At 44.2% G+C, this 26,805-nt stretch overlaps 1 protein-coding gene across 2 annotated transcripts in view; it reads left to right on the top strand.

The window, feature by feature from the left end:
• Positions 1–14,397, top strand: part of MPP3 (MAGUK p55 scaffold protein 3) — a 33,486-nt gene extending 19,089 nt beyond the window's left edge. For both annotated transcript variants that reach the window (XM_055256199.2, XM_055256197.2), the window contains 5 exons: positions 59–139; positions 2,917–3,010; positions 3,212–3,320; positions 5,045–5,167; positions 13,332–14,397. In XM_055256199.2, coding sequence (XP_055112174.1) covers positions 59–139; positions 2,917–3,010; positions 3,212–3,320; positions 5,045–5,167; positions 13,332–13,508 — 584 coding nt within the window. In that variant the 3' untranslated portion in view covers positions 13,509–14,397. The remainder of the gene's footprint in view (positions 1–58; positions 140–2,916; positions 3,011–3,211; positions 3,321–5,044; positions 5,168–13,331) is intronic.
• Positions 14,398–26,805: the final 12,408 nt, after the last annotated feature.

The following is a 26,805-nucleotide window of genomic DNA, read 5'->3' as shown; positions in this document are numbered from 1 at the left end:
GAGCAGGTGGGGAGGGAGCTCAGCAGGGACCCTGGTCAGCCTTCCTCTTGTTTCCCAGGGTCTCTGGGAGCCCGACTGCATGAGCTGAAGCAAAAGGTGGTGGCCGAGAACCCACGGCACTTTGGCGTCGCTGTTCCACGTAAGAGGGCCCATGTGGGAGTGTGTGTTTGTCTGCACACACACAAATATTTCATGGGGACTTAACTCCCCAGATTCAGCCAAATCCTTACTTTGGGTTTAAAGGATCACCAGGCATTGCCTGCTATTGGCAAATTGTGGGACAAAGGCATGATGGGAAGAAATCCACGCTCAGTGGTCCTCTGAGACCGTCTGAGGCAGAAGTTGGAGGACCACTTGCTTGGTTCCTGCCTGGGGTGGGAGGTGAGTCCAGAGCACATTGTAGGCAAAGTGGCAGCCTCAACCTGACACGAAGGGGCCCCCACAGTAGGGGGCATTCCTCCTCATCACAGTGAATTTTGACTTCTATGGCCCCTGCCCTCTACTTGGATGAGAGGGCAGGTCAGAGAAGCCACAGAGCCCTGTGAGTGGTATTTCTCGGCACTCCCTTATAGCCAGATTCCAGTTTGTCAGGGTGGCTGGGTACATTCTTGGGTGATGCCTCCCCTGCCAATTTCTGGGGCTTACTGCTGCCAGGGGCACCCTGGGATGTCAAGCTCCAGTGGGCAGAGGATCCTGGTTATGAATATGATAAGGAGGATGAGGAGGAGGAGAATGAAGGTGCCAGGTAATACACCAAGAGCTTTTATGTGTAGTGCCCTGGGTCAGCCCTCCCAGTACCCCTGAGAAGAGAGATTGTTATCATCTTGGGTGGCAGAGGAAGACAGTGAGGGTCAGAGAGGTTAAGTAACTCGTCCAATGTCACACAGTTGGTAAGTGGTGGAGCCAAGATTCAAACCCAGGCAGCCTGCCCCAATCATGTTCTTAATGAGGATGCACAATGGCTTCTCACCTGCCGCCTCCCACTTCATGCCCTTGGCTGCCCCTTTCCTTTCTGGGACTGACTCTCAGTCCCCCTGGCCTCAGAGGGATGCAGTATGAATGCGTGGTGGCTACTGAGAGGGGTGCTGTGGCGGCAGTAATGGGGCCTCCTCAGAGTGTTCTGGGGCAGAGCAACCACAAAGCCTTGATTGGATCACACCGCTCTCCCTGGGCCCCTGGACCCAGCATCTAGTCTGTGTGTTGTCAGAGCTGTCTTCCAGAGCCCAATCTGAAGTGGCAGGGATGTGGGGAAGGTGGTGGCCCTGGGGAGGCCATTCTGGCAGCACACCTGTGATGGACCTGGAGGGCTTCAGGGAGCCACAGCCTTCCAAGTTTCAGGTGGACTGAAACAGGACATGCAGAGGTTGCTCACACACTGATCGTTCAGAACCCCCTGGATCCATCTCCTGGGGAAGAGGTACCTGGATGGTCAGGCCCACCTGCTTCTAGGCACTCCACAGATAGGAGACTTTCCTCCTTTGTTTTAGAAACTGGGGGAGTCAGGGAAGGCTTCCCAGAGGCAGTGACTTTTATGCTGGGTTTTGAAGAGTAAATAGGAGTTTTCCAGGCAGAAGAGAAAAGAATAGTTCTCTGTACAAAGGAAACAACATGTGCAAAGGGATGGAGCAGTGTTAGGGACTGGGGAGGTTAGTGTGGATGATGTGCTGGAAAATGGAGCTGAGAGGCTGGGCAGATCACGCAGGTCTCATATACTCAGGGTGTTTAGAATGTAACCCATAGATTAATAAAAGTTTTTAAGCAGGGGGATGACATGGTTGGAAAAGTGACCCAAGCACCTCTACCGGAGGTTGGACTAAGATGCCACAGAAAGAACACAGGGCATCCCCTGGGTGGTTCCCATGAGCCAGAAGACACAGTGCCTCAAGACCCCATTTTACCTTTTGGAAAATACTGCGTGTGGCTTTGTGTGTGCCCTTGTTCTGTGGAAGATCTGATTTTCCTCAGAAGTGTGCATCCCAATTCTGTTATGGAAATCAATGAGAAAACCATGTGTTTTAATGGTTTTGTTTGAGAGCCAGCCTTGCGGAAACACATCCAATCCATATAGGGACGGTCTGTCTTCCTGTCTCCTTTTTCTGGAGATGAGAACTAATTGACTAAAGAATTAAAAGCATACATCAGGGTCAAGTGTATGTGTGGCTCCTTTGCTCTCAAAAAATAAAAAACAATGAAGAATTAAAAGTTAGGACTAGGGGTCCCTTAAGTGATTCTTTAAAAGCCACAGCATCTGCTGGGTGAGGTGGCTCACATCTGTAATCCCAGCACTTTGGGAGGCTGAGGCAGGTGCATCACCTGAGGTTGGGAGTTCGAGACCAGCCTGACCAACATGGAGAAACCCCATCTCTACTAAAAATACAAAATTAGCCGGGTGTGGTGGTACATGCCTGTAATCCCAGCTACTCGAGAGGCTGAGGCAGGAGAATCGCTTGAACTGGGAAAGCAGAGGTTGCGGTGAGCCGAAATCATGCCATTGCGCTGTAGCCTGGGGAACGAGCAAAACTCCGTCTCAAAAAAAAAAAAAAAAAAAAACCCACAGCATCAGGGAGTCAGCAGAGTGGTTAAGGGTATAAGCTGGGCATTTGGCAGAGAGACTGATTCTGGCTGTGCTCTCTACTGGTTGTGGGTCACTGTGCACAGTGCTGAACCTCTCTGTGCCTCAGTTTTCTCAGCTGCAAAAGGAAAAGCCTCCTTTTGCCTACATCAAAGAGTTGTGTGAATCAGTGATACGCCTGCCTGGAAAGGCACAGTGCCTGATACAGGGACATGCGATGAGGTGGAAGTGCATGGCTTAGACACAGCAGCAGTGAACTCCCAAATGAGTGCCTAAGCCTGCTGCTCTCCCTGCGTGCTGTGATGTGACATCTCTTTGCCCAGCTTTCCTTCTTTCTTTAAAAGATACCACCAGGCCCCGAAAGAGCCATGAGAAGGAAGGAGTGGAATATCACTTTGTGTCTAAGCAAGCATTTGAGGCCGACTTACATCACAACAAGTACGTTGCTTGATGGGCCCGTTGGCCCTCCAGGTAGCCGTGTGTTTTTGTATCTGCCCTGTATTCCACTGGAGCTCCTGGGAGGGCTCCTGGAAAGGATGGGGGAAGCAAGAGAGAAGTCATGTTGGGAGGTCCCCTTTGCTTTGCTAATTTAGGAAAGCTGAGGAACTAAAGGCCTTTTCCCCTTTGGTGGTGTTTTAGGTTCCTGGAACATGGTGAATATAAGGAAAATCTCTATGGAACCAGCCTGGAGGCCATTCAGGCTGTTATGGCCAAAAACAAAGTTTGTTTGGTGGATGTGGAGCCGGAAGTGAGTTGCTGGGCCTGCTGGCCATTTGTGGTTAACGGAATTTATAACTAGGGGATTGTACATTTTACACAACACTTAACCTCAGTCTAAGGAATTTTTAGTCTAGAACACTGGCTGTTCAATTTCTTTGGGTCTTCCTTTGAGAATCAAATGGAAGCCTTGTACCCCAAAACATGCCCCTCTATCCACAAATGCTGCATTAATTGTAGGGAGCTTGTGGACACTCTGGTGGCCCACAGACCCAGGCTAGTAACCCCTGCATGGAACAGATCATGCAATAGTTGGTGGTGCTGAGTGGCCATTGCAGTGTGCCAGAGAATTAGATGTCAGTACCCAGGTGAAGCTGGGGCTGAGCTCTAGGTGCCAGGCCCCCTCCCCAACCAGGACAGGTGGAGTCAGTGGCTTAGAGAACCACTCAGGGAGGCAGTGAGGAGAGCCGTTTAAGGGGAAAAAGAGAGAGGGAGACATGGCCCTGTGAAGTGCTTCAAAAACATTTCCACTCCTGCACACCCAGCATGCTGTGGGCTCAGCAGGGGCTCAACCATCTTTTTAACCTTGTCCTTTAGAAAAACTTCCAAGCTTTGAACTCAATCTGGGGATTTTTTTTCCCCTCTATAGAAACAGATCTCTGATTTTATGGTATAAACTGTAGGCTTTATTTTAAAGAAGTTTACTTGAAACATATTCCAAAAAGCATGTTATGCCTATAAAGGAAAACACTCACTCATTTGGACTTACAGGGAGTTAGTGATCAAAATTAAAAGTCTAAGTTTCAAAATTTTCTTTGAAAAGTGATTTTTATTGATCAGTTTATTGATCAAGGGTGCAGATAATGCATATAGCAGTTTAATACTAGTGTTTCCAAGTGGAGCCCTTAATTCTAGATAGAATGCATTAATCAAGAGTACAATTTTTCTTTTTTTTTTTTTTTTGAGACAATTCTTGCTCTGTCACCCAGGCTGGAGTGCAGTGGTGCGATCTCGGCTCACTGCAAGCTCTGCCTCCCGGGTTCACGCCATTCTCCTGCCTCAGTCTCCCGAGTAGCTGGGACTACAGGCGCCTGCCACCATGCCATTTTTTGTACTTTTTGTAGAGATGGGGTTTCACCGTGTTAGCCAGGATGGTCTCGATCTCCTGACCTCGTGATCCGCCCACCTTGGCCTCCCAAAGTGCTGGGATTACAGGCGTGAGCCACCGCGCCTGGCCCAAGAGTGCAATTTCTACAGTCTACAGTTTAAGTGATCTGTTCGGTAATCTCATTTGCTTTGCAAACCTTTTCTTCTTTGAATACCAAGAGGAGATGTAATAGCACAAATTTTGTAATAGTGTAGTCCAATTGATGACATCTGACTAAATAGATACACACTGACTCCTGCTTCCTCACCCATGGGAAATGGAAGGTGGAGAGGAACCTAAGAAGGTTAATTATAGCCAAAGGGGTCAGAGCTAAGAGAGACAGCAACTGTCTCTGAGCTGAGACTTAGGAACCTTCTGTTGGCAGTGAGTGTGACTTCAGGGCCCTGCCGAGTTCAATGTCAAAGTGAAGGACGAGAAAAGGAGCAGTTGGTCTGCCCGGTTGAAGTCCATTGTCATGGGACGCATGTAACCAGGACCTTTGCTGTTGAGGTTATGATATTGAAGCACACGATTATTGAGCTTTCAAAAGTATATTTCACAACAAAACACTTCAAAAGTATATAATATTCCTGAACTTTCTTTCTCAGGCACTGAAACAACTGAGGACCTCAGAATTTAAACCCTATATTATATTTGTAAAGCCTGCAATTCAGGAAAAAAGAAAAACGCCACCTATGTCCCCAGCTTGTGAGGACACGGCAGCCCCATTTGTAAGTTTAAAGTTGATTGTTTCTTTTCTGAAGGCCTAAGGGAGGCTATTACAGGAATGCTTCTAGCTGCATAAGCGTGCTTGCAGCTGAAGAGGGATGCGGGACACACCTTCTACGTGTGATTGTCTGTCCATTTTGCCTATTGAAAAACTCAAGAGATGATTACATGGCCAGAAGGCTCAAGGTGAACAGCTGGAAGTGCCTCCCAAAGCAGGCAGGTGGCTTTGCCTGGGCTCACGCCCCTCCACTCCCCCACATAAGCACCCTCCCCCAAAATGTGACACCTGTCAGGAACCTCATCTGAGTGTGACGGACTATACTCATCAAACTATACTCCTAGGCCAAATCCAAGTATTTTAAATTGAAACCCCAACTAACAAGGTCATTATCACTGCTATCAAATCAGTTTGAATCATCAGTGAATGAAGGGATTTCTAAAACTAGTGGATGAGATCATCTGATGTGTCCTAAATGAACTTCTGTTTCACTGTCATAGATTCTTTGTTCAGCCCAGTCTATGTCAGGATGGCGAGACCCTCACCCAAAACCTAAATATTTGACAGAGTTCTTCCAGGAGATATGGGTTTGGTGACTCATGTTTTTTGGTTCTTAACAGGGTCAGTTAGCAGAATGAGTTGGAAGTTGTTATGGGTAGTGGGGGCAGTCAGAAGCAACTGAGTCCCAGAATAGACTTTGCTTGCTGTCCTATATAGCTGGTTTCATCTGAAGGAGGCCTTCTCGGATCCTTCCCCTTGGTCAGAAAGCTCTCTCTGAGTCAAGATTTTGATGCAATCCTAGTTCATACTAATTCTCAGTTTTAACTGTCCACATTGATACACTTTTTATTTTATTATTATTTTTTTAAAGACAGGGACTCACTATGTTGTCCAGGCTGGTATTGAACTCCTGGGCTCAAGTGATCCTCCCACCTTGGCCTCCCAAAGTGCTGGGATTACAGGTGTAAGCCACTGTGCCCAGCCTTTTATTTTTTTTGGGACAGGATATTGCTGTATTGCCCAGACTGGAGTGCAGTGGTATAATCATGGCTCACTGCAGCCTTGAACTCCTGGGCTCAAGCAGTCTTCCTTCCTCAGCTTCCTAGGTAGCTGGGACTACAGGCATGTACCACCAACGCCCAGCCAATTAAAAAAAAATTTTTTATAGAGACAGGGTGTCTCTGTGTTGCCCAGGCCAGTCTCAAACTCCTGGCCTCAAGTGATCCTCCTGCCTCAGCTTCCCAAAGTGTTGGGATTACAGGGGTGAGCCACCGTACCTGGTCTCAATAAATTATTTAGAATGGCATACATACAAGGAACATTAGAAATTCTCTCCTTGGCCAGGTACGGTGGCTCACGCCTGTATCTCAGCACTTTGGGAGGCTGAGGCAGGCAGATTGCTTGAGCCCAGGAATTCAAGACCAGCCTGGGCAACTTGGTGAAACCCCATCTCTACAAAAAAATTACAAAAATTAGCCAGGTGTGGTGGCACACACCTATAGTTCTAGCTACTTGGGAGACTGAGGTGGGAGTGGGAGGATCACTTGAGCCTAATAGGTCAAGGCTGCAGTGAGCCATGACCATGCCACTGCATTCCAGTCTGCGTGACAGAGTGAGACTCTGTCCCAAAAAAAAAAAAAAAAAATAGAAAAAAAGAAATTTTCTCCTTTAGAAACTCTAAGGGGGAGGCTGGCATGGTGGCTCACGCCTATAATCCCAGCACTTTGGGAGGCCGAGGCAGGCGGATCACCTGAGGTCAGGAGTTCGAGACCAGCCAGGCCAACATGGTGAAACCCCGTCTCATACTAAAAATACAAAAATTAGCCAGTTGTGGTGGTGCGTGCCTGTAATCCTAGCTACTTGGGAGGCTGAGACAGGAGAAACACTTGAACCCAGGAGGCAGAAGCTGCAGTGAGCCAAAATCATGCCACTGCCCTCTAGCCTGGGCGACAGAGCAAGACTCCATCTAAAAAAAAAAAACAAACACAAGAAACTCTAAGGGGAATAGGGGAATATCAACTTAAGTCTAGAATCATTTAGAAACATACAATATTGGCTGGGTGCAGTGGCTCACACCTGTAATCCCAACACTTTGGAGGGCCAAGGCAGGTGGATCACCTGAGGTCAGGAGTTCGAGACCAACCTGACCAACATGGTGAAACCCCATCTCTACTAAATACAAAAAATTAGCTGGGTGTGGTGGCACGTGCCTGTATTCCCAGCTATTTGGGAGGCTGAGGCAGGAGAATTGCTTGAACTTGGAGGTGGAGGTTGCAATGAGCCAAGATATCGGGGGACCTGCCCCAATAATCATGTAGGTTCTTCTGTAGTTTCCCTAAGCGTCGGCTGGCTTGAGAAATAAAGGGACAGAGTACAAAAGAGAGAAATTTTAAAGCTGGGCGTCCAGTCGAGACATCACACGTTGGTAGGATCCGTGATGCCCCACAAGCCACAAAAACCAGCAAGTTTTTATTAGGGATTTTCAAAAGGGGAGGGAGTGTGCGAATAGGTGTGGGTGACAGACATCAAGTACTTAACAGGGTAATAGAATATCACAAGGCAAGTGGAGGCAGGGCGAGATCACAGGACCGAGGTGAAATTAAAATTGCTAATGAAGTTTCGGGCACCACTGTCATTGATAACATCTTATCAGGCGACAGAGTTTTGAGACCAACTGGTCTGACCAAAATTTATTAGGTGGGAATTTCCTCTTCCTAATAAGCCTGGGAGCGCTATGGGAGACTGGGGTTTATTTCATCTCTGCAGACTTGACCATAAGAGACAGTCCATGCCCAGGGGGGCTGTTTATAAGCTGATACCTCCAGGTGTGTATTCTCTTTCTCAGGGACGTTCCATGCTGAGAAAAAGAATTCAGCGATATTTCTCCCATTTGCTTTTGAAAGAAGAGAAATATGGCTCTGTTCTTCCTGGCTCACCGGTGGTCAGAGTTTAAGGTTATCTCTCTTATTCCCTGAACAATCGCTCTTATCCTGTTCTTTTTTCAAGATGCTCAGATTTCATATTGCTCAACACACATGCTCTACAATTTGTGCAGTTAACGCAATTATCACATGGTCCTGAAGCGACATACATCCTCCTCAGCTGACAGGATTAAGAGATTAAAGTAAAGACAGGCATAGGAAAGCACAAGGGTATTGACTGGGGAAGTGATAAGTGTCCATGAAATCTTTACGATTTATGTTTAGAGATTGCAGTAAAGACAGGCATAAGAAACTATAAAAGTATTAATTTGGGGAACTAATAAATGTCCATAAAATCTTCACAATCTACGTTCTTCTGCTATGGCTTCAGCTGGTCCCTCTGGGGTCCCTGACTTCCCGCAACATCGAGATTGCACCATTGCACTATAGCCTGGGCAATAAAAGCAAAACTCCATCTCAAAAACAAAAGAAACGTACAGTATGCCCATCATATAACAAAAAAATCAGAGACAACCTAAATGTTCACTATCAAGACTCAGTTCAATAGACTCCATTATGTGACACTTACAGGATGTATCGAAATATTATTGTAGCCAGTTAAAAGCCATATGTTGGGGCTGGGAGTGGTGGCTTATGCCTGTAATCCCAGCACTTGGGGAGGCCGAGGTGGGTGGATTACCAGAGGTCATGAGTTCGAGATCAGCCTGGCCAACATGGTGAAACCCCGTCTCTACTAAAAATACAAAAATTAGCTGGGCGTGGTAGCAGGCATCTGTAATCCCAGCTACTTGGGAGGCTGAGGCAGGAAAATCACTTGAACCCAGGAGGCAGAGTTTTCAGTGAGCTGAGATTGCAGCACTGTACTTCAGCCTGGGCGACAGAGCAAGACTCTGTCTCAAAAAAAAAAAAAAATTAAAAAAAAATAAATAAATAAAAGCCATGTGTTGGAGGAATATTTGATGACATAGATAAATACAAGAAAAAATCAGAAAATAAAAAATCAGGATTCTAATTTTGTATTATACACGAAATACACTAAAATGCTAAAGGCAATTCTCCCTGAATAGTGGGCTCATGACTAAATTTTGTTTTCTTTCTGTGTATTTTTTGGAGGGGGAGTTAACAGCTTTATTGAGATAAAATTTACATACCGTACAATTCACCTATTTAGAGCATACAATTCACTGATGTATTCACAGAGTTGTTGCAACTACCACAGTCAATTTAAGAGTATTTTCATCACTTCAAAAAGAAACCTTGAGCCCATTAGAATTTCCCGTTATCTGTTTTCCTCCAGCCCCTTCCTAGCCACAGGCAACTGCTAATCTACGTCACTATGAATTTGTCTATTCTAAACATTTCATATAAATGGATTCATGCAATATAAGACCTTTTGTATCTGGCTCTTTTCACTTAATATAATGTTTTTAAGGTTTATTCATGTATCAATACTTCATTCTTTTTTTATGGCTGAATAATATTCCATTGTATAGAGTACCACATTTTGTTTACCCATTTATCAATTAATGGACATTTAGATTGTTTCTACCTTTTCAGCTATTATGAATCATGTTATGAATGTTCATATACAAGTTTTTGTGTGAACATATGTTTTCATTTCTCTTGGGTGTATACCTTGGTATGGAATTGCTGGGTCATAGGGTAGCTCTATGTTTAACTCTACCTTGGCTGCTGTACCATTTTACATTCCCAGCAGCAGTGTTCAAGAGTTCCCATTTCTCCACATCCTCACCAGCCCTTGTTATTGTCTGTCTTTTTAATCATAGCACTACTAGTAGGTGTGAAGTGGTATCTCATTGTGGTTTTAATTTGCATTTCTCTAATCATCAGTGAAGTTGAGCATCTTTTCATGTGTTTATTGGCCATTTTTATATCTTTCTTGGAGAAATGTCTATTCAAATACTTTGTCCATTTTTAAATGTCCATTTTTTATTATCGAATTGTAAGAATTCTGTATCTATTTGGATACAAGTCCTTTGTCAGATGCATGATTTGCAAATATTTTTTCCCATTCTGAGTTGTCTTTTCTCTTTTTTTTTTTTTTTTTTTTTTGAGACAGAGTTTTGTTCTTGTTGCCCAGGCTGAAGTGCAATGGTGCGATGTTGGCTCACTGCAACCTCCACCTCCCAGGTTCGAGTGATTCTCCTGCCTCAACCTCCAAGTAGCTGGGATTACAGGCGCATGCCATCACGCTCAGCTAATTTTTTTGGTATTTTTAGTAGAGATGGGGTTTCACCATGTTGGCCAGGCTGGTCTCGAACTCCTGACCTTGGGTGATCCGCCTGCTTCGGCTCCCAAAGTGCTGGGAGGCACCACGCCTGGCCCTTACTTTCTTGATAACGTCCTTTGAGGCATAACATTTTAAAATGTGATAAAGCCCAATGTATCTATTTTTTCTTTTGTCGTTTATATTTTTGGTATCATATCTAAGAAATCATTGTTGAATCCAAGGTCATAAAGATTTCCTCCTTTGTTTTCTTTTAAGATATTTATAGTTGTAGCAGTTACATTTGGATCTGTCATCTATTTTGTGTTATTTTCTGTGGATTGTGTGAAGTAGGGGTCCAACTTCATTCTTTGCATGTGGATAGCCAGTTACCCCAGCATCACTGGTTGAAAAGACTATTTTCTCATTTAATTATCTTAACACGCTTGTCTAGAATCAATTGGCACGAAAAGTAAGGGTTTCTTTCTGGAGTCTCAGTCCCATTCCATTGGTCTACATGTCTATTCTTAGGCCAGCACCACACTGTCTTACTCTGATTACTAGCTTTGTAGTAAGTTTTGAAGTCAGGTTTTTCAAGCTTGTTTTGGCTATTCTGGGTCCTTTGCATTTCCATATGAATTTTAGGATCAATCTGCCCATTTGTTTTACTATATTAGCTTTGTTTTGTTTTGCAAATATTTCAGGATTGAATAAGCAGGGGGAAATGGCTCATTTTTCAAAGAATCAAGAAGTCATTGGGAGAATAAGAGGCAGCTTCCTAGGACTCAAGGAAAGTTCTGCCAAATCATCAGGTCCACAGGCAGTGCCAGCTTTCTAGGAGTCAGAACCCTCCCTGGCCCATGGTTGTTATTTCAAGAGAAGCAGCTGCATTCTATTCCCAGTGTCCTTCCAGCCCAGCCGGTTTTGTCATCTATCCCGTCTCCTTTATTGCCCACCAGAATGCTGCATTCCAAGCAGGTGGGCTGATGATGAAATGCAGCTGGCCCGTTCGTGCTCCACCACCCTGCAGCTGTGAGTAGGCAGCAAGGTCACAGTGAGGCTGTTCAACACAGAGTCCCTGGTTCTACTCCCAGAGATTCTGACCTAGGGGGTTTGGAGTGGGCCCCAGGCACTCCATTTTTAACACACAGCCTTTCATGTGGTTTCGATGTATGTTGGCGGACCCCAGATGACATTTGGAGAAATTCCTCACAAAGGCATGGGTTTTGTGTAACATTAAATATCTGTCCATTGTCTGGCACCCGAGTTCCTGGTAGGGGACCCCAAACATCCTCTGTTTCCTTGCTGACCACAAGTTAATGGGGCTTCTGGCTTCTGACCCGGCAAAGCTGATCCAACCTGGGGGTGACGGACAGCATGGGGGAATCTTTCCTATGTGATCTTCAGGACTGTGACTCTTGCTGAAGACACAGGTGGGCGAGTTCCATCGTTACAGGCCAGGAAAGGGGTTCAGGGGATTTATGACTGCTAAGCAAATGTCACACGTTTTTACTCCGTTAGAGATTTACTTAAGTTCTTTCCAGATGCAGATATTTATTAGGAAGATTGTAGTTCTTTGTGGCAAAAATTTCCCTTCTGTAATTTCTCAAATAGCCAAATGCTTCCAGGATGAACCGTGTGGGTGCCTGGAGGAGGGGAAACTGGAAGCAGCAGACAGGTCTATAGGATGGGTGTGTGTCAGGGACTGGGGAAGGTGGGGTTGAAGATCCAGGGGGCAGTTATGGGATGGGGCTTCTGAGTGTGAAAGTAGCCCTGCAAGAATATTCTATGTAGAATATAGAATTCAGAAGTGTCTCCCGATTTAATCGAATTTTTTCCCTCCTGGAGGAGAAAAGGAGAAGAAATTATCTCAGCCTTCTCTTACATTTCTACTGTCTTTGAAGTAGCATGCCAGACCCTTTTCCTGATCTCGAGGACTCGAAGCCTGAATTTTCAGATGTTCTCACTAAAGTAGGAATCGGGTTTTGACTGGTGACAGAGAGAAGAGGGGGGAATATTTTGGAATGTAGGTCTCTTTGGGAGAGAACAGAACTCACCCTTTCCCTGTGGCAGCATGAAAACACTGAGCCCCTAGAAGCAGAGGGGCGACGGCAACAGAGGACTAAAAAGGGCAGTGAGTGAAAGCCAGCGACAAATTTCATTTTGTAATTTTACTTAGAATGGGCCTGCCACTTTCCTGTTTTCCAAAACCAGGCTAATTGTCAGACAACTACTTACCCGAAATAATACTTACTAGAGGTTCTTTTGAATGAAGATGTAAACAGTGCCCACACTGGGTAAGATGGAGTTGTTGCGTATACCTTAATGTTAGGTGTCAGAAAAGCAATCTGATTAAAGGGATCAGCTGCCCTAAGGAAATGAGGAATTTGATTAGAATTGTCCAGTGCTTTCTTAAATAACTCCACTTCGCTGTGCTAGTGTTTGGCTCTGTGTGAGGAAATGAAAAGATTGAGTTCTACACTGTGAATTTAGGAGTCTTCAGGGGGGCATTAGAATGATTACTACTTCTTCCGCCAGTTGATTGCAGAAATGTTTGCTCTGTTTTTATATAGTTATTATTTATAGTTCGTTCTTATAATTATTTAGCCTGTGTACTAAATGTCATGCAGCACAATACTACTACTTCTTTGGAAGTACTTCTGAGGCAGGAAGTGTGATATTGACATATATACACAGATATAGAATCAGCATCCCCAATGCACTTCCTATCATGGCTTTGAGTTCATAGGTCCTCAGGAGGTATTCTGTGAGCGAATGACTGAACAGTGATTGTGTCTACTGCCCATTAACTTTCTTTGAAGTTTGACATGATGTTGTCCCTACGCTCTGTTCTTGTGTACACGGTTGGTTATCAGTGAGACCTAGTTATCCACTCATAACTTAAAAGTTAAAGGTTGGAACATTGCTCAAGACAAAGGCTATAGGTTTGTTATAGGAGAACAACCCAGTTGCTCCTTTTACCACCCCTTTCCTTGCAGGATGAGCAGCAACAAGAGATGGCCGCTTCTGCCGCCTTCATAGACCAGCATTATGGGCACCTGGTGGACACCGTGCTGGTGAAGGAGGATCTCCAGGGTGCCTACAGCCAGCTCAAAGTGGTCTTAGAGAAGCTGAGCAAGGACACTCACTGGGTACCTGTTAGTTGGATCAGGTAACTTTATCCCAGAACATCCAAGCTGGATGGGACCTTGAATATCATCTAGTCCAGACTCCCTCATTTTACCATCAAGGAATCTCGAGTGCAGAGAGGGGGAGAATTCTCCACAAATTCCATCATCGAGAAGAGTATAAGTGGGAAGTCTTGTTTGTTGTTGGTTTTTGTCTGTTGTTTTTCACTGCACCTCTTTGGATCATGATTTGAAAGGGGCATATCAGAAAACAACACATTTCGTTTATTAAAGTATCACAGGCAAGCTGACCCTGATTCTTTGTACCAAAGTTAAGTAGCCACTGTCTTTTGTGGGTGGTAGTGGTTAATTTATACAGTACTGATTTGCAGAATGTTTAAGCTTTTTAAACATAGTGACGCTTAGTAGTTTTTTTGGAAGCTAACTTGTTTTATCCGAGGAGGTTTTACATGTAACTGAAGTTCCCCTGTCTTCAAGCACTAAAATGTTGATCTTAACCTTTTTTTGAAGTGCTTGCCTGGTAATAGAAAACTGGTTCTCTGCCTATTTTAAAATAGCGAATATACGTAAATTTTCTCTGAAAGGCTGAGGCACACTTCACCATCGACACGAATTACTGTACTATCCTATACTGCAGTGGTGCCTTCAGGGACTCGAGGAATGTAAGGTTGCCTTTCCCCTTTCTAAATACCCTCAGATTCCTAACATCGAGCCCTTGCTTTGTTTGATTTGTTCTATTCCATCCATTGTCCCTTTTGTTACTGACAGTTGCCTTGGTCCTAGCCAGTCCCTGCCATGAGATCACAGGGGTTCCTATTGTGCTAGATCTTGGGAAACCAGATGACTCTCCCTGTTAAAACTATGGCTACGTCACTGTAAACCATTTCTGTCAAGAATAAAAGTATGTAGACCCAGAGTGTGGGCCTAATGGGTTGTCTCTGAGTAAAAATGATTATCACCCAGGATTCATGATGTACCTTAGGTGCTCAGAGAATTTTTTTTTTTATTATTAATAGCCAACAGCAGTCTTTATTCTGTGCTGGATGCTATGCTAAGGCATTTACATATATTACCCTGATAAATACACCAAGCCAATAAGGTAGGATTCTTATCATCTCATTGTACAAATGAGAAAAAAAATAAAGCTTAGTTTAAATAATGTGCCCAGGCTTGCACAGATTAAAAAAAAAAATGCAGGCCAGGCACTGTAGCGCATGCCTGTAATCCTAGCACTTTGGGAGGCCGAGGTGGGTGGATTGCTTGAGCTCAGGAGTTCGAGACCATTCTGGGCAACGTGTCGAAACCCCATTTCTACAGAAAATACAAAAACTAGCCAGGCATGGTGGTGTGTGCCTGTAGTCCCAGCTACTCAGGAGGCTGAGGTGGGATGAACGAGGACGTCGAGGCTGCAGTGAGCCATGATTGCGCCACTTCACTCCAGCCTGGGTGACAGAGTGAGACCCTGCCTCAAAAAAATTTAAAAAATAAAAAATAAAAAAATGCAGAGCTATGGTATTTGAGCCTAAATTGCCCAAATACCAGAGATGATCGTTAACCACTATACTATACTGGCTCATTCTTTTGTGGTCCCATAATCAAGGCTACTCACTAATATAATTCACTTATAAGTGATGAATGTGTTTACAGCTAGAATTTATAATATGAAGTGTGGCCATAACTTCTAAGGCTGAAAGGAGGCTACATACACATGTGTACGTTTTCAACTTCTTTTACTCATGAAAGGAAAAGGAGGCCAAGTTGAAGGTGAAGCACCAGGGAGAAGGTTTGCCACCCATTTAGAAATTTCCATTTTACCTTCTACACAAGGATACCTTTGCAACTCTCTAGCTCATGAACCTGGTAGGTCCACGTAAGAGGATCACATTCTTCAGAACTTTCTAGTAAAAAGATGGAGACTTCTTTGCACTTAGAGAGTACTGGATTCTTATCAAGTGAAATTGGTCTTGAGCTGATCCACAGAGAGCCAGGCCAGGGAGGGCAGCTGCCCCTGAAGTGTGACTAGCACATGCAAAGTTGTTATGCAGGATAATGCCTGTAATCCTAGCACTTTGGGAGGCCGAGGCAGTGGATCACTTGAGGTCAGGAGTTTGAGACCAGCCTGGCCAAAATGGTGAAACCCCGTCTCTACTAAAAAAAAAAAAAAAAAAAAAAAAAAAAAAAATAGCTGGGTGTGGTGGTGGGCACCTGTAATCCCAGCTACTTGGGAGGCTGAGGCAGGAGAATCACTTAAACCTGGGAGGCAGAGGTTGCAGTAAGCCGAGATCGCGCCACTGCACTCCAGCCTGGGTGACAAGTGAGACTCTGTCTCAAAGAAAAAAAAGTTCTTATGCAGGAGAGCTGAGATCTGAAGTCTACTCACAGGCAAAAACAAAACAAACCCACATATGTTAAAAATTACTTTTGAAGATCCCCTCGGGAGGCACCATGGTGGACATCCTAATCAAGTCTCAAAGTCCCAGTAGGTGGTTTTCCCTCCAGTGTGGGAACACAGTGGTTGGGCACCTGATGACATTCTTTCTGCATTTTATACCACTCCACAGGCATTTTCTGCTGCTTACATAATATTTTTACACAATTGTCAGATTAAATGATGGTAATTCTCTTTACATGTATTATGAAGCAGAGTATTAAAAAGTGATTCTTAGCCAAGTGTGGTGACTCACGCCTGTAATCCCAGCACTTTGGGAGGCCGAGGCAGGAGGATCACTTGGGCTCAGGAGTTCAAGACCAGCCTGGGCAACATAATGAGACCTTGTCTCATTAAACATAAAATTAGAGCCAGCAGCATTGGCTCACGCCTGTAATCCCAGCACTTTGAGAGGCTGAAGCAGGCAGATCACTTGAGGCCAGGAGTTTGAGACCAGTCTGGCCAATATGGTGAAACCCTTTCTCTACTAAAAATACAAAAATTAGCCAGGTGTGGTGGCACATGCCTATAATCCCAGCTACTCGAGAGGCTGAGGCACAAGAATTGCTTGAACCTGGGAGGCAGAGGTTGCAGTGAGCCAAGATCATGCCACTGCACTCCAGCCTGGGCAACAGAGCAAGACTATGTCTTAAATAAATAAATAAAAACAATAAAATAAAAATAAAAATTTAAAAATTAGTTGGGGGGGAGGTTCCAAGACAGCCAAATAGGAACAGCTAGCTCCAGTCTGCAGCTGCCAGTATGAGGGATGCAGAAGATGGGTGATTTCTGCATTTCCAACTGAGGTACCGGGTTCATCTCACTGGGGTTTGTCAGACAGTGGCTGCAGCCCACAGAGCAGGGTGGGGCATCGCCTCACCCTGGAAGTGCAAGAGGTCAGGGAATTCCCTTTCCTAGCAAAGGGATATAGACCAGTGGAACAGAATAGAGCCCCCGGAAATAATATCACACACCTACAACCATCTGATCTTTGACAAACCTGACAAAAACAAGAAATGGGGAAAGGATTCCCTATTTAATAAATGGTGCTGGGAAAACTGGCTAGCCGTATGTAGAAAGCTGAAACTGGATCCCTTCCTTATATCTTATACAAAAATTAATTCAAGATGGATTAAAGACTTAAATGTTAGACCTAAAATGATAAAAACCCTAGAAGAAAACCTAGGCAATACCATTCAGGCCATAGGCATGGGCAAGGACTTCATGACTAAAACACCAAAAGCAATGACAACAAAAGCCAAAATTGACAAATGGGATCTAATTAAAGAGCTTCTGCTCAGCAAAAGAAACTACCATCTGAGTGAACAGGCAACCTACAGAATGGGAGAAAATTTTTACAATCTACTCATCTGACAAAGGGCTAATATCCAAAATCTACAAAGAACTTAAATTTACAAGAAAAAATCAAACAACCCCATCAAAAAGTGGGCAAAGGATATAAACAGACACTTCTCAGAAGAAGACATTTATGCAGCCAACAGACACATGAAAAAATGCTCATCATCACTGGCCATCAGAGAAATGCAAATCAAAACCACAATGAGATACCATCTCACACCAGTTAAAATGACGATCATTAAAAAGTCAGAAAACAACAGGTGCTGGAGAGGATGTGGAGAAATAGGAACACTTTTACACTGTTGGTGGGACTGTAAACTAGTTCCACCATTGTGGAAGACAGTGTGGTGATTCCTCAAGGATCTAGAACTAGAAATACCATTTGACCCAGCCATCCCATTACTGGGCATATACCCAAAGGATTATAAATCATGCTGCTATAAAGACATATGCACACATATGTTTACTGCAGCACTATTCACAGTAGCAAAGACTTGGAACAACCCAAATGTCCATCAATGATAGACTGGATTAAGAAAATGTGACACATTTACACTATGGAATACTATGCAGCCATAAAAAAGGATGAGTTCATGTCCTTTGTAGGGAAATGGATGAAGCTGGAAACCATCATTCTGAGCAAACTATCGCAATGACAGAAAATCAAACACTGCACGTTCTCACTCATAGGTGGGAATTGAACAATGAGAACACTTGGACACAGGGTGGGGAACATCACACACCAGGGCCTGTCGTGGGGTGGGGGGAGGGAGGAGGGATAGCATTAGGAGATAAACCTAATGTAAATGATGAGTTAACGGGTGCAGCACACCAATATGACACATGTATACCTATGTAACAAACCTGCATGTTGTGCACATGTATCCTAGAACTTAAAGCATAAAAAAAAAATTAGCTGGGCATGGTGGTATGCCCCTGTGGTCCCAGCTAGTCAGGAAGCTGAGGTGGGAGAATAGCTTGAGCCCAGGTAGATGGAGGCTGCAGTGATCTCTGATTGCACCACTGCACTCCAGCCTGAGCAACAAAGTGAGACCCTGTCTCAAAAAAATAAAAATAAAAAGTGATCCTTGCTTTATTTCCTGTCAAGGCAGCCCCTAATCCCCAAGACAAGCTGTGTCTACAGCTGTTTGTTAGCTACCAGATTTATGGGAGTAGGAAGGGTAGGACCCCAGAGACAGAGGTCATTTGGAAGGCATTTTTGCAGTTCATGCAGAAAACTATTGTTAAAAAATGCACCTGTGTTCAAATATTTATTGGTGGAATGTGTGTAAATGTAATTCCAAGCCCCATTTCAGCTAGCAGTCCATATGTTCTGAGCCCCTGGGCAAAATGTTGGAAAAACTCCATCCATCACTCTGGGCCCAACACTAATAAATCTCCTTATTACAAACCCCTCAAGATGGACCTTTTTAAATCCTTGGGTCTTCAAACAGATAAGTTGGCTGCCTGTATCTACAGTCGGAGAGGATGTGCTCTCTAGAGGAATTTTCTAGGTCAGAAGTGTTAAATAGGTGGCATATGTGCAGCCAACACCCATTCCTGCACCTGTGGAAGACATTACTAATTGATCACAGCACTCTCTTATTGTGATCACAGCACTCTTATTGTGATCAATTAAACTCAACAGGAGAGTGCTGTGATCAATTAGTAATGTCTTTGGCTCTTTCAGGACAGTGTTCCGTATCAGCTGGGCAGAATTAGTAGTGAGTTATTCCTGTTTGCCATTCTCAATCCACTGATTTGTAACCTTTCCTGCTATCCACTTCACTCCCTGTGGAAGATGGGTTTAAGAAAGTTAGAACCATCTGTCATTTACAGGCAGTGCTCAGATATATTAGCCAATTGTATGTTTAAATACATGCTTTAAAACGTGGCCAAATTTTGTATCTGCTTATCCAGTATCACATCATTTATGCTACCAATCACAGGACCATGCATCGAAACAATGATAACACTTGATGATTTCTTTAATAACTGCAGAGTTCAGCATATGCGCAAAGCCCATTTTTAATCAGATAGTTAAGAACCAATGAGCAGCATTTCTCTATTTAGTGGAGTTAATATTGATCAATTTCTTTCTTTTTTTCTATTTTTTTGAGAGGGAGTGTCTGTCGCCCAGGCTAGAGTGCAATGGCATGATCTCATCTGACTGCAACCTCTGCCTCCCGGGTTCAAGCGATTCTCCTGCCTCAGCCTCCTGAGTAGCTAGGATTATAGGCACCCTACGCTTGGCTAATAATTTTTTTATTTTTAGTAGAGACGCGGTTTCACCTTGTTGGTCAGGCTGGTCTTGAACTCCTGACCTCAAGCAATCCACCTGCCTTGGCCTGCCAAAGTGCTGGGATTACAGGTGTGGGCCACTGCGCCCAGCCACTGATGAGTTTCTTACTCCATTTTTCTTGCCCTTTGAATACAGTCACCAACCACTGCTTCCTTTAAATGCCAGGCTTATGGTTTCAGAACAAGACGGTATAGAATCACTTTTTCCTCCTCTTCAAATGGCAGGGCTAAAAGAGCCGTAACACAAATAGGGCTGAAACACCCCCCTGCCGCCACCCCCGCTCTCCATATTGTGAGTGACAAGAAGGAGAGAAGAGCTGCAGCTCCCTGAGCTAAGGCTGTGACACCCTCTTTGGGGCTCTGCGATTTCTGGCGTCTCCAAGCTTCCGGGTGCCACTACGTTCCCCTCATCCAGACGTGGATGCCTGCAGTGGAAGCCATGTGCAGTACATCTGGTCCAGCCACAGCCTTGCATGGAGCTGGCACCTGTGCCAGCACCTGAGCTCCCCACCCCACCACAGCAGCCAGCATGCCTGGCTGTGCATAGTGGCCAGACCCTGTGCTCACTTGCCCACACACGCCTCGCCACTCCATTGCCTGGCTCACCCCTGGCAGGTGTGGGATCTGGGCCTGTAGTGTGAGCCAAGCACAGCCTGCTGGGCTGAGCGGGTGGAACAAGCCCAGCGTGCACAAACAATACTCAGGCAGAAGGTGCCACTAGCCACAGAGGTTACTGGCTGGCAAAGTGACACCCTAAGGATCCCGTGATAGAGCTACTAACATTTGTATCATCAGAGTCTTTGCAGGAAAGGAGAAAGTGTGAGACTGAAAAGGATTCCGAGAAATAATGGCTGAAAACTTCCCAAATCCGGTGGAAGACAAACACCTACAGATTCAAGAAGTTGATTGAGCTCCAAATAGAGAAAACAGTCCAAAGCCATACTGACACATCATAATTTACCTTCTAAAAACTGGAGATTAAGAAAAAAGAAATCTTTAAAACAGTCAGGGAGAAACAACCAGGAAGGAATGCTAATTCAAACTGTATTTTTGTGCTACCTGTAAAAGAAATGATGGAGGCCATCTAGAAGTGGTCCAACACTTATCAAGTGCTGAAAACAAAACCATCACCCTTGAATCCTGTTATCAGGTGAAACTAGCCTTCAGGAATAAAGGGAAAAATGAAGACATTCTCAGATGAAGAGAAACAGTTTGTTGATACCTACCCTTAAAGAATGGCTAAAGGAAGCTCTCCAAACAGAAATAAATTAACAGAAGGAGTCTGGGACCTAAGAAAGGGAAAGAAGGTAGAAGGAAGGGAAGGGAAGGGGAGGGGAGGGGAGAGGAGGGGATGGGAGGGGGGAGGAGGAGGAGGAGGGAAGAGAAGGGAAGAAGGAGGGAGGGAAAGAAATAAACAACACAATACATAAAAATAGAAGTACAGATGCTCCTTGACTTATGATGAGGTTATGTTCCCAATAAATCCATGGTAAGTTGAAAAACATCAAAGTCAAAAATACATTTAATACATCTAACCTGTCAAACATTATAGCTTAGCCAGGCCTAACTTAAGTGTGCTCAGAACACTTACATTAGCCTATAGTTGGGCAAAATTACCTAACATAAAGCCTATTTTATAATAAAGTATTGAATATGTCATGTTATCTGTTGAATACGGTACTGAAAGTGAACAACAGAAATGGTTGTATGGGTACTTAAAGTATGATTTCTACTGAATGTGTATTGCTTTTGAACCATCATAAGGTTAAAAAAAAAAAATCATGCTGGGCGCGGTGGCTCATGCCTCTAATCCCAGCACTTTGGGAGGCAGAGGTGGGCAGATCACAAGGTCAGGAGATCGAGACCATCCTGGCTAACATGGTGAAACCCCGTCTCTACTAAAACTACAAAAAATTAGCTGGGCATGGTGGCGGGTGCCTGTAGTCCCAGCTACTGGGGAGGCTGAGGCAGGAGAATGGTGTGAACCCAGGAGGCGGAGCTTGCAGTGAGCCGAGATCGCACCACTGCACTCCAGCGTGGGCGACAGAGCGAGACTCCGTCTCAAAAAAAAAAAAAAAAAAAAAAAAATTCATTTAAGTCAAACCATTGTAAGTCAGAGACCGTCTGTATCTGCTGTCTGCAAGTATATGTTCCTTCAAACATAATGAGACAGGTAGGCTGAAAGTTAAAGGATAAAAGGTAGTATATCATGCAAACACTGATTTTAAGAAAGCAGCACTGAGTATGTTAGTATCAGATAAAGTAAGTTCAGAGAAAGAAAATTACTAGGGACAAAGAGGAACATTATATAATAATAAAGAGATCTCGGCTGGGCGCGGTGGCTCCCGCCTGTAATCCCAGCACTTTGGGAGGCCGAGGCGGGTGGATCACGAGGTCAGGAGATCGAGACCATCCTGGCTAACACAGTGAAACCCCATCTCTACTAAAAATACAAAAAATTAGCCGGGCGAGGTGGCGGGCGCCTGTAGTCCCAGCTACTCGGGAGGCTGAGGCAGGAGAATGGCGTGAACCCGGGAGGTGGAGCTTGCAGTGAGCCGAGATTGCGCCACTGCATTCCAGCCTTCCAGCCCGGGCGACAGCGAGACTCTTGTTTCAAAAAAAAAAAAAAAAAAAAAAAAAAAAGAGATCTCACGTCTGTAATCTCAGCACTTTGGGAGGCTAACGTGGACGGATCACTTGAGCCCAGGAGTTCGAGACCAGCCTGGGCAATATGATGAAACCCCATCTCTACTAAAAAAAAATACAAAAATTAGCTGGGCACGGTGGTGCATGCCTGTAGTCCCAGCCACTCGGGAGACTGAGGTGGGAGGATTGCTTGAGCCTAGGAGGTGGAAGTTGCAGTGAACTGAGATCACATTGCTGCACTCCAGCCTGGGTGACAGAGTGAGACTCTGTCTCAAAAAAAAAAAAAAAATCAATAAATCAATCCACCAAAAATATATAGCAATCTTTAATGTGTATGTGCCAAACACCAGAGCTTCAAAATATATGAAGCAAAAACAGAGTTAAAAAGAGAAATAGAAAAATCCACAATTACAGTTGGGGATTTCAACACCCCACCCTTAGCAATTGATAGAACTACTGGAGAAAAAATCATCAGGATGTAGAAGAACTGAACACCATCAACCAACAGGACCTAACTGATATTTATAGAACACTTTGCCCAATAACAGCGCAATACACATTCTTTTCACATGTCCATAAAATATTCACCTTGATTAAAAAAACCTTAACAAATTTAAAAGAATTGAAATGATAGAGTATATTCTCTGGACATAATGGGATCAAATTAAAAATTAATAACAGAACGATAACTGGAAAATCTCCAAACATTTGAAACTATAACTAATATAATCTGAGCAGTTCATGGGCTGGATCCTGAAAAGCCTTGTATGCTCTATTTAAAGCTCCAGGCCATTATGCAAGAATGGCAAGTCACTGAAGCCATTAAGCTAGAAAGTGATATGGGCATATTTTTGCATTAGTAATACAAGTTGCAAATCACAAGTGCCTGAAATATGGGCAGTAGCTCATATAGAGATTGAGACATAAGACTTGTAGCTTTAAGATCACCTCGATAGACCATAGCCTGGGCAAGAGAGTGACTCTGTCTTTAAAAAAACAAAAACAACAACAACAACAAAAAGATATGTAGGGAGGGGGATAGGAGGAAAGAGAAGGAATGAAGTAAAAGATGACCTCAGGTTTTTAACCTGGGTGTCTAGAAGAATGGTTGTTTCTCAAACTGAGATTAACTGGAACCAGTTAATAATGAATTTGTATTTAGGCATGTTTTTTTTTAAGCTTTCTATTTTGAGATAACTGTAGATTCACATGCATGTAGGAAATAATACAGAGAGATCCTGTAAACTCCTTACCAGATTCCCCCAGTGGTAGCATATTGCCAAACTATATGGTACAGTATCACAACAAGGATATTGACATTGATAGAGTCAAGATTTAGAACAGTTTCATCATTGATATATTGGATGTCATTGAAATAAAAATATTTTGCTCTGTCAAAGACCCTGAGGATGAAAAGACAAATTATAGACTGGGAGAAAAATACATGCAAAGCGCACAGCAGGCAAAGGACTTATTTCTATAATATGTAAATCACTTTCAAAATTTGCTATTTAAAAAATCAGGCCAGGTGTGGTGGCTCATGCCTGTAATGCCAGCACTTCGGGAGGCCGAGGCAGGTGGATCACCTGAGGTCAGGAATTTGAGACCAGCTGGGCCAACATGGTGAAACCCTGTCTCTACTAAAAATATAAAAATTAGCCGGGCCTGGTCGTACATGCTTGTAATCCCAGCTACTCAGGAGACTGAGACAGGAGAATCGCTTGAACTCTGGAGGTGGAGGTTGCAGTGAGCCAAGATCGTGCCACTGCACTCCAGCCTGGGTGACAGAGCGAGACTCTGTCTCAAAAAAAAAAAAAAATCAAATTAGGAAATGAGCAAAAGACATGCACAGACATTTCACTGAAGAGGATATACAGATGAGATTTCACTACATACATATCAGAATGGCTAAAGTAAAAAAAAAGTGATAACATCAAATGTTGGTGAGGATGTGGAGAAACTGGATCACTCATCCATTGTTGGTGGGAATATAAAATGGTATAGCTGCTCTGGAAAATCGTTTCGTAATTCCTTTTAAAACTAAAATTGGACTTACCATACAACCCAGCAATTGTACTCTTGGGCATTTATTCCAGAGAAAACACATTTCCATGCAGAAACTTGCACACAAATGTTCACAGCAGTTTCACGTATAATATTCAGGCTGGGTGCAGTGGCTCACGCTTGTAATCCCAGCACTTTGGGAGGCTAAGGCAGGCGGATCACAAGGTTAGGAGTTCAAGACCAGCCTGGCCAATATGGTGATACCCCTTCTCTACTAAAAATACAAAAATTAGCCGGGTGTGGTGGCACGTGCCTGTAGTCCCAGCTACTTGGGAGGTTGAGACAGGAGAATTGCTTGAACCTGGGAGGTGGAGGTTGCAGTGAGCTGAGATCATGCCACTGCACTCCAGCCTGGGCAACAGAATGAGACTCCATCTCAAAATAATAATAATAATAATAATAATAATAATAATAATAATAATAAATGTTTGAAAAACTAGGAACTACCCCAATGTCCTTTGGTGGATGTATGGTTAAATATATTGTAGTATGTCCATACCATGGAATACTACTCAGCAATAAAAAGGCACACACAACTTGGATGAACATCAAGGAAATTATCCTGAGTGAAAAAAGCCAATCTCAAAAGGACGGACATACATTGCATGATGCCATTTACGTAATACCATGAACTAACAGAGAGGTGGAAAACAGATTGTGATTGCCAAGAGTTAGGCTTGAGGGTCTGAGGTGACTGTGGCTAAAAGGGTGGCACAAGAGTGTCTTTTGATAATAGTGCGTTTAAGTATCTCGAATGTGGTTGTGGTTACACAAAGCTATACATGTGGCAAAACCGCATAGAGCTATACATATATGTACAAAAATGAGTGCATCTATAACTGATGAAACCTGCATAGGTTCCATGCATCATCCCAATGTCAGTTTCCTGGTTTTGATATTGTACTCCAGTTACGCAAGATGCTAATGTGGGTGGAGACTGGGTCAAGGGTGCAGGAGGCCTCCCTGTTCCTTTATGTGCAACTACCTGTGAATTTTCATTATTTCAAAATAGAAAGTTTAAAAAGTCAGTGCGATGGTTAATTTAAGGTGCCAACTTGACTGAATAGAAACCTGGTAAAGCATTATTTTTGGGTGTGTCTGTGAGTGTTTCCAGGGGAGATTAGCAAGTAAGTCTGAGCGAACTATGTGGGAAGATCCACTCTCAATGTGGAGAGGCATCATCCAACTTGCTGTGGGTTCAGAGAGAACAAAAACAGACAAGAGGCGAATATGTCAATCTCTCTGCTGGAACTGGAATACACTCTTCCTCTCCTGTCCTGGACTAACAACAACTCTAGGCTCCTTGGCCTTTGTACTCCAAGACTCACACCAGCACCCTTGTCCCCCCTAGTGGGTTCTCAGCCTTTGGCCTGGAACTGAGAGTTACACCACCTTCTTCTTGGTTCTGAGGTTTTTGGGCTTGGACCAAGCCATGCTACCAGCATCCTAGTGAGGTGGGAGGCAGGCCTTGACTCCAGAGGCGGGGCTTGGACACAGGATCCAACTGAGGACTAGATAAAACAAGAAAGGGGTGGAAGCAGCTTTCCATAAGACACTCCCACTAGTGTGCCATGTCAGTTTACCATTACCATGGCAACACCTAGGAGTTACCACCCCTTTCCAGGGCAATGACCCAAGGACCCAAAAATTACTACCCTTTCCTATAGGCCGGACATGGTGGCTCACACCTGTAATCCCAGCACTTTGAGAGGCGGAGGCAGGTGGATCACGAGGTCAGGAGTTCAAGACCAGCCGGGCCAATATGGTGAAACCTCACCTCTACTAAAAATACAAAAATTAGCTGGGCATGGTGGTGTGTGCCTGTAGTCTCAGCTACTTGGGAGGCTGAGGCAGGAGAATCACTCAAACACAGGAGGCGGAGGTTGCAGTGAGCTGAGATTGTGCCATTGCACTCCAGCCTGGGTGACAGAGTGAGACTCCATCTCAAAAAAAAAAAAAAAATTTACTACTCCTTCCCTAGAATTTCTGCACAAACCGCCCCTTAATCTACATGTAATTAAAAGTACGTATAACTATGAATGCAAAACTCTCTGCCTTTGGGGTAGCCCTGTTCTGCAGGAGCAGTCATGGAGCTGTAACACTGCCAGAGCTGTAACACTGCTGCTTCAATAAAACTGTCTTCTTCTACCCTACCACTGGCTCACCCTTAAATTCTTTCCTGGGTGAAGCCAAGAACCCTCGCAGGCTAAGCCCCACTTTGGGGTTTGTCTGCCCTGCTCCACCAGGGTCTCCAGCTTGCAGATGGCCTGTGGTGGGACTTCAACTTCCATGATCTTGTGAGCCAATTCCCCCAGATAAATCCTCTCTCTCTCTCTCTCTCTCTTTCTCGCTGTCTCTCCTATTGAGTCTGTCTCTTTGGCAAATGCTGACTAATATAGTTGGGCTGAAAACCAGCATGACCAGTCGTAGCAGGCCTGCAACATTGTCTCACCGTATGTTTTGAGGCATTTTCACTGCTGCTGCTCCCTATAAGTGAACAGAGTCCATGGAAACTTCAATGAGGCA

This window comes from Symphalangus syndactylus, chromosome 20, assembly GCF_028878055.3.
Source record: "Symphalangus syndactylus isolate Jambi chromosome 20, NHGRI_mSymSyn1-v2.1_pri, whole genome shotgun sequence".
In the NCBI taxonomy this organism is placed as follows: Eukaryota; Metazoa; Chordata; class Mammalia; order Primates; family Hylobatidae; genus Symphalangus; species Symphalangus syndactylus.
The sequence above is the reverse complement of the archived record's forward strand: the minus strand, read 5'-3'. Positions and strand labels throughout refer to the sequence as shown.